This window comes from Trachypithecus francoisi, unplaced genomic scaffold, assembly GCF_009764315.1.
Source record: "Trachypithecus francoisi isolate TF-2019V2 unplaced genomic scaffold, Tfra_2.0 Lachesis_group20, whole genome shotgun sequence".
Taxonomy (NCBI): Eukaryota; Metazoa; Chordata; class Mammalia; order Primates; family Cercopithecidae; genus Trachypithecus; species Trachypithecus francoisi.
In genome coordinates this window covers 63,584,397-63,592,609 of record NW_022681466.1, presented here as the reverse complement: position 1 = coordinate 63,592,609, position 8,213 = coordinate 63,584,397, and the positions used below count along the sequence as shown (strand labels likewise).

Genomic DNA, 8,213 nt, shown 5'->3' with positions numbered 1-8,213 from the left:
ATACAAAAAATTAGCCAGGCGTGGTGGCCTTTGCCTGTAGTCCCAGCTACTTGGGAGGCTGAGGCAGGAGAATGGCGTGAACGGAGGAGGCAGAGCTTGCAGTGAGCCGAGATTGTGCCACTGCACTCCAGCCTGGGCAACAGAGCCAGACTCCATCTCAAAAAAAAAAAAAAAGGAAAGATTCAGCATTATTTTCCAGGGTTAATTAATTCGTTCAAATAACTAAAACCCCATTAAATAAAAATATCACTGGACGACAGATAAGCAATCCAGACCAATATGGTCACAATCATTGTGAAGATGAGAAAACTTCATCTTTATTGCATTTTTGCAGGCAGCACACTGCACTGTCCTCTTTCAAACACACAGCTCCTGTCCTCCTTTCAAACACATGCCCTTTTTAAAGGAACATACAAACCTTTCAATACAAGCTGAACAAATTACATCTGAATTATCACAATTCAATAACAGTCAACATCACATATAAATTTATTTTTACAAGAATTTCGGGGAAATGCCACCGAGCTATAAATATAATAGATACATTATGTAACTACCATAGGTAATAACAGTGCGCCCTTCAGCAGCACATGTAATAATAGATAAAAAGATTTAAAAATAAAACATTTAGGATAAAAAGAATCCTCTCTTAAAAATGAAAACAGAATTATATTTTTGTGTATGTAACAGGTATAACACCCATCAACTTCATAAGAACAGTGTCTTTTAAAAAATACTTGTTTTTCTAAACTAGTTAAATAAATGTAGTAAGAATGCCATGCCCATCATTTTCAAAATAAACAAATAAAATGTCTAGTGTATATTGGACATGTTAGTATATATGTAAGGCATGTTAAAAATCACAACTGAATTCTCGCAGCTCAGTAACAAACACTAAACAGAAAATAAACATTTCTATTTACAAGAACATAGGGGAACTACCACCTAGCTATAAATATAATGGATATATTAGGTCAGTATCATAGGTAACAAGAGTGCTCACTTTGGGAGCACATGTAATAATAGATAAAAGGATTTAAAGAGAAAACATTTGTGATAAAAAGAATTCTCTCTTAAAAATGAAAACTAAATTATATTTATGGGAATATAATGACCATCACAGAGCTCTATAAGAACAGCATGTTTTCAAAACTACAAAAATTCCAAACTATTTCAAATCAACATAGTAATAATTCTATGGCCAACATTTTCAAAATAAACCACTAAAATGTGTAGTATCTATTAAACTATCTTTTAAAATCCTATGGCAGTAATTTCACATTTAACAAAGAATTCTGTGACAATCTGAGCGCCTGCGCTGTGCCTTCAAATGCTCTGGACTGTGGCAACAAAGTCCATAGGAAACAGGAACTCCAGCTTCCAGCCCAGGGGAGGTTGGGATTCAGCAATGGGAAAAGGGAGGTGGTGTCGCAGGAAGGGGTGGAACCAGAAACACCCCTGATTTCTCACTTTCCCTCCACCGACTCCTAGAAGTACCTCCGCGGCTCCTAGGAGGAAAACCTGGTAACTCTATTTTGCTCCTTCTAGAAGAGGCCAGGTTCTTCTAGATGATCTTCATAGGAGGCTCCTCTCTTCCTTCCTGGTGTCTGGCATTAGCGTTGGGATAAACTTCCTGCTGAAAATTCCCCTCTCCCCTGGGCCCTGTGTCCTGGAAGTGAGAGACAGGATGTCACACTTCAAGTAGGCAGATCTCCAGACAGGAAGGTTATTCCCATCCCACGTCAATCCTAGCTAGAGTTCAGAGCAGTGTATAAATCTGATTTTATCTCTAACCCTTCATTGTAAACCCTGATTCTGAGCCATCATTTTCGATTCTGACACTCACACTTTGGTGAGCTTGACTCCAAAAATCACTTAATACAGCCAAGGTCAGCCCCAGTGATCTGCTTCATAGCAAGGACTTTGGGTGGGTCGGCCCAGGGAGTAGAGCACCCTCAGAGAATGTGGCTTTGGACTTCGTCACACTTGGGGCCTTCTGTGTTGCTTAAGATCTAAACTTTTAACCATGCTACAGACATGTCTAATATGACAACCTCACAAACCAGCAGACCAGATTCCTAATCCTGAACCTTAATCTCTCATGCTTAAGTCTAACGCTCGGTCCTAAATGTGGTTAGCTGCACAAGATGTCAACCAAATCTTCACTGAATCCTTTCCCCAAATCAGTAACTCAAGTGTGTCAACCATAATGAACCTCCCTGGACCTAGGTAGTAGTCTCATTTTTGAGACATAGTGTCACTCTGTCGCCCCGGCTAGAGTGCAGTGGCAGAATCACAGCTCACTGCAGCCCCGACCTCCTGGGGCTCTGGTGTTCCTTCCGCCTCAGCCTCCTGAGTAGTGGGGACTAGAGGCGCCCACCAGGATGCCCAGCTAATTTTTGTATTTTTTGTGGAGATGGGGTGTTGCCATATTGACCAGGCTTGAAGCCAGATCAAGCAGTTGGGTTCCTCGGATTTTCTTATAGATGAGAATATTCTGCCTTTACCCCGAAGCATACACACGTACCTTCCCTCAGGCCGATGACCTCAGGCCTCCATATCCCCGGAGCTCTAGGAAATGAGGGTGCGATCTCGGGCCCACACCCAGTGCCCTGGGTCATAAGCCTGGATCTGGAAAAACACATACCATTTGAGAAGCCAGGGTCTCCCCAGCAAGACCCCTCCCTGCCCTCCTCCAGCCTCCAATCCACCCCATCCCTCCCCACCCCCACCTCCTCATATGGCCCCACTTACCTCCTCCATCTCCTCTGGGGAAACCCACGTCCTCCAACGCATGGAGCAGATGAGCTGGTATCGAAGCTTATGGAACAAGGGTCGCTGGGAGTAGTCCTTGCCGTAGAGGAAGGAGAAGATGTCTTGTTTGGGGGCCTGGTTGTCCTCCTCCATGTCACTGGCCAGGTAGCTGGGGAGAGAGATCAGGCTGCTACTCAGGGGCCCCACCAGGAGGGATCCCTGCCTGAGGGCAGCTTCCCAGAGAGGAGGGGAGGGGACCATCCTCAGCTCAGCACCAACACCCAACCTGCAGAGAGCCCCACCTTCCTTAGGAGGCCCCACTGGACAGACCTGCTAAGGGCGCCACTCACACCTTCAGGAAGGCGACGATCCAAGTGGTGGCTGGGAGTGGTGGCTCTCACCTGGAATCCCAGCACTTTGGGAGTCCAGGCAGGAGGATCACTGGAGGCCAGGAGTTAGAGACCAGTCTGGGTAATATGGCAAGACCCCCTCTGAATTTAAAAACAACCCAAGTCTTATCCTAAGGATGTGTCCTGCCATCCTTATACAAGAGAGATGACATCACCTCATCCTAGTCCCCATCCATGTTCCTCACATGCCCCCCTTCCTTCTCATATATGCACACACCTGTCTTCCCCCCCCATCATAAGTGCCTCCAAGGACAGGAACTGACTGGTTTGTTTCTGTAAATCATTTCTCGCCTACCAAATGGCCAATAGAGGGCTTTGTTTATCTTGGTGCATTAATTCAACAAGCATTGCTGTGAACTCTCTCTTCCCATCCTTCCTATTCCCTGGCACGTATGATGTACTTCGTAAGGTTTTGTTGAATAAAAGAATACATGAATGAATGAAGGAAAGAAGGAAAGATTTATCTTATACGCAAATGCCATATGAATAATTTCACAGAGTCAATATAACATGAACAGTTGCAAAATGAAAAGAATTGTGCTGAGTGTTTTAGGAATACTTTGATATTTTGGTTGATTGGGTGGCTCATGTCTGTAGTACCAGCATTTTGAGAGGCTGAGGTGAGAACCCAGGAGTTCCAGAACAGCCAGGGTGACATAGCAAAACCCCATCTCTACTAAAAACCATAAAAACTGGCTGGATGTAGTGGCGTGCACCTGTCATCCCAGCTACTTGGGAGGCTGAGGTGGGAGGATCTAGAGCCTGAGAGATGGAGGCTGCAGTGAGCTATGATCTGGCTGCTGCACTCCAGCCTGAGGGGCAGAGCAAGTCTCTGTCTGGTATAAACAAAAACAAAAACTTTGATATTTTGACAAGACCCTGCCTTCAACAGGGGTCTAGTCTGATGGGTTTGGGGAAAAGGAGGGCAGATCAACGAATCCAAAATGGCACATTATCCTAGGATGTAACTGAAGTGCTGCAGGCATGCAGACGCTGGCAGATCAGGGGAGGCATCGGAAAGGCTGTGGGGGCTGAACTGACTTCAACAAATGGGTCATTCCCTTCAGATCCATACGGGTGCAGGACACCCAGACAGAAAACACAAAATCAAAATGGAGTGGAGGGCATTTGGAAGGAGCGGCGAAAGCAAACCATGAAACATGAAGATGGTGGGCAGGTTTGGTGGTAGAAGGACTGCAGAGAGGGTTGGATTCGCCCTGTGAGCCCGGGCCTCCATTTATAGGCAAATCAGCTAAGGAAGTTGTTCAGGTGGGCAGTGAAGGGGTGGGAGCTGTGTTTGGAAAGCTATTCAGGCAGCACTAGGAAGCCCCCCGGCTTGGGGCGGGACTGGCAGGAAGCCCCATCAGGGAGTATTTGATGATGGATCCGTGTTATGCGAGGACGACCTGAATTTCGGGCTCTGTCACGGGAACCTGGAGGAGGAGGATGGAAAATTGCATTTGGTGTTGATATGGGAAGGATATGGCTGCTTGCTTGGGGGGCAGAGTCGTGTCCACGGCTTTCCCCTTAGGACGCGTTTATGTTTCCTTTTGTTTGATTCTACTATTTGTCAACTGCATTTGTGTTTGTTTTTAGAAAGAGCAGACTAAGAACACCATAGTATAATCTTAACATTTTTATACCCAGAGTAAAGAGGAGAACTAGGGTCAAAAAATAGACAAAAGGTTGGAATCCCACTTCCTCCACCGTCCCAGGGTGTTGGATATTGACGGGTGGAAAGAAGCAAATTACTCACAGAGCCAGGAAGAAATGAATGCGTTGGTATTGCCACGAGAAGAGGCCGGCACGGCTAAAGTACGCTACGACCATAGCCAGGAGATACTGATGGAGAGAAGGGAACAGAGAGAGAGAAAGATTGGTCACGTCCTGGAAGAGGAAGAGAGTGGAGATAAGGGAACAGGGGCTGGGGCGCAGTTGCCTATCGCAGAAGGAACCTCGGTGTTGGGTGGCTATGCTCACTGGAGGCTTGCGGGTAGAGAGGTGTTCAAAGTCAGCTGCAAATTCGGGAAGTCAGGGAAAGGGAGGTCTGTGATGCTCCCAAGATGATGAGCTCCGATGGAATCGTTGGAGGGAGTGTGTCTAGGGCGGCTAATGTCAGGAGTGTCTTGGTGAGCTGGAGCAAAGGACTGTCCCAAAGATAGAAAAGGATAGGGGTCAGGAGTTTCAGGACTGTGGCCCAGAGATTCAAGCCCTGGGCAGAGGCAGGGGCCACACGTCCACTATGCAATAGGCCACCAGAGCCCTGAGGGAGATGCTGACAAATTATAAAAAGATTAACAATAGCTGGAGTGTGATGACTCACGCCTGGAGTCCCAGCTATTGGAGAGGCTGAGGCGGGAGGATCGCTTGAGCCCAGGAGGTTGAGGCTGCAGTGAGCTATGATGGCACCACTGCATTCCAACCTGGGCAACAGAACGAGACCCTCTCTCCAAAAAAATAAAAGTCAAAATGTGGGCACCCAAGACTATGGGATCAGTGGGTGGGAGATGGTGGAGGGAGAGAGGAGAGAAACTGTGGTTTTAGATGCTGCACCCTCCCCCAGGACATGTGTTAAAACAGGAACACAGTTGAGTGGAGAGCAACCTTACCTTGTCTGACACCCTCAGATCTTTGTCCCAGGCCAGGAATTTTTGAATGACAGGATCCTCTGTGAAAAGAGAGACTGTGTCAGGGTAAGAAGCGGAACAGGGTTGCCGTGGGAGCAACAGAGCAGACAGGAAACTGTGCCCCTCTGGGGGAAGTCTCAGGATTGTGGCCAAGGGTTAGGTGGATGGGAGAGGAGAGAAGGACTTTCACTGGGCAAGGAGGGAGGCTCCCGCTCTGAGACTGCCCTGAGGAGAGGCTGAAGGAGGCCTTTGGTGTCACAGTCTACAGGATGAGGAGCTGTGAATAAGCCATGATGTCCTCCCATCATACATGAAGGGACCACCGCAGAAGTCATAATGGAATTCCCATCATGGCTTCTGGAGATAGTCACAGCTGGGTGTGCCCATGACCTTGTCATCCCCCTCCATGGATGGAGACACTTAGGTTTAGAAAAGTCAGCAAGAGACATAGAGTTTCAGAGGGTTCAGCTGAAACCAAGCTTTCTTTTGTCTTTTATTTTATTTTATTTTATTTTATGACAAGGTCTTTCCCTGTCAACCAGGCTGGAGTGCAGTGATGCGGTCATAGCTCACTGCAACTTCAAACTCCTGAGTTCAAGAGATCCTCCCACCTCAGCCTCCCAAAGCACTGGGATCTCAGGCATGAGCCACTGCACCTGGCCGGAAATCAAGCTTTCTTATTTCAAGCGCAGACCTTTATTAAGACCAGCCTAATCCTCTATCTCCTAAGCATCCTCCTCCTGCATGGATCTCTCACCCCCCCCCCCCCCCCGAGGGCATCTTCTTCTTACTGGGAAAGAGTAATTATTGAAAGTTTCTGCTTTTTAAAAAGAACCGGGTTGGAGGTGCTCTTTGGGGTATCCTCCTACCAAGCAGCCTGTTGAAGGCCTCGTGGTGCTCAGGGAGCACGGAGGATGCTTGCTTGCGCGTCAGCTTCATCTTGAACCCACACAGCATTCCACCACCCAGGTGTCCTGGGGCTCAGGGGCGCGCTCCAACTCCAGCTCCTCCTCCGGCTCTTTCTCGGATTCGTCTGACCATTCCCTCTTCTTTTTCATGCCAAGAGATTGAGGCTGGGGGCTGGGATCTACCCAAGGGACTGAGTGAAGAAACCAGGCTATAGTGTTGTGTTTCTGCCACTGATCACCTTAGACCCCAACCCAAAAACCTCATACTACTCTTCCATCCTCCCCAGCCTCGCAGACTGTCGACTTCTCCAGGCCATGTTTCCACCTTTCTCCTTTGCTGATCCCCATCTGCCTCTCCCTCACCTCCCCGTTCTTCCAGCTCTCTGTCCTCAAAACATTTTCTCATCACAGATAAGAACTTTCAACTGGAGAAAAATGGAAACCTTCCCTTGAGCTCTTCTGTCTCCTCTCTCTCTCTCTCTTTTTTGGGGGGTGGGTAGGGAGACAGAATCTCCCTCTTGTTGCCCAGGCTGGAGTGCAGTGGCACAGTCTCGGTTCACTGCATCTCCGCCTCCTGGGTTCAAATGATTCTTCTGCCTCAGCCTCCTGAGTAGCTGGGACTACAGGCACGCGCCACCATGCCCGGCTCATTTTTGTACTTTTGGTAGAGACAGGGTTTCACTGTGTTAACCAGGATGGTCTCGATCTTCTGACCTCGTGATCCGCCCACCTCGGCCTTCCTCTCTCATCTTTTGAGGGAATCTCCTGACCCCCTTCATTGCTCCCCAGGCTTTCTTTCCAAGTGGCCGTGCTTAGCCCCATTCCCTGCACCCTCCCCTGATCCCTGGCTTTCTGAATCCCTCCTTTCTTTCCCACACACCCTACTCAGGTGCTCCGGATTCCCAGTAACTGGCCCCCTTCCCTCTCCTCAGTCAATCATCTCCCATCACTTCTCCCTCCAGTCACCTCACCTGATGGTCCTGGCACTTCATCATCCGTCACCACCTGGAGGGACTGCACCAATGTGCTAGGCTGGGGGCTTTCCTCCTCAAACGGAGGGTGCGCTTGACCACTGGCCATAGTCTCTCCCAAACGCTTTGTTTCTGTCCACAGAACCTAGTCCCTGTTCTGTCCAAAGCCTTCTTCCAGACTCCGTTAGGACCCAGAAGAGCGCATTTCTCTTCTAGAGGCTCGGGAGAAGTTAGGAGTGAAGAACAGCTCTGAGAAGTTGCTGTTGTCCACCTGAGCTCCCAAGCACCCAGAGTCCGGTTCTTCCAATCACGAAGGTCAGAATCTCTGATGTCATCGGTCATTCCAACCTGGCAACCAGTTTGAAGAAAAACACACGTAACTGCCAGACTGATCTCTTTTCTTGGAGATCCTGGGTGAACAGTATCTCCTGGCAATGTCCCAACCTCTGAGCATTGTCCAAAAGCATCCTCAGGGCCTCCATATTCCTCGTTTCCCTTTCCCAGTAGAGTCTGTGTCTTCACTCTAAACTTGAGGAGTGTTGG

At 48.3% G+C, this 8,213-nt stretch overlaps 1 protein-coding gene across 1 annotated transcript; it reads right to left on the bottom strand.

Annotated features, from left to right (window-relative positions):
- Positions 1 to 424: 424 nt before the first annotated feature.
- Positions 425 to 7,946, bottom strand: SPDYE4 (speedy/RINGO cell cycle regulator family member E4). The gene is given in 8 exon segments (XM_033181923.1): positions 425 to 1,669; positions 2,528 to 2,631; positions 2,755 to 2,923; positions 4,921 to 5,006; positions 5,774 to 5,832; positions 6,661 to 6,747; positions 6,750 to 6,890; positions 7,671 to 7,946. Coding segments are annotated over 7 exon segments (711 nt in total). The 5' UTR covers positions 7,780 to 7,946; the 3' UTR covers positions 425 to 1,669; positions 2,528 to 2,571.
- Between the last annotated feature and the right edge of the window lie 267 nt (positions 7,947 to 8,213).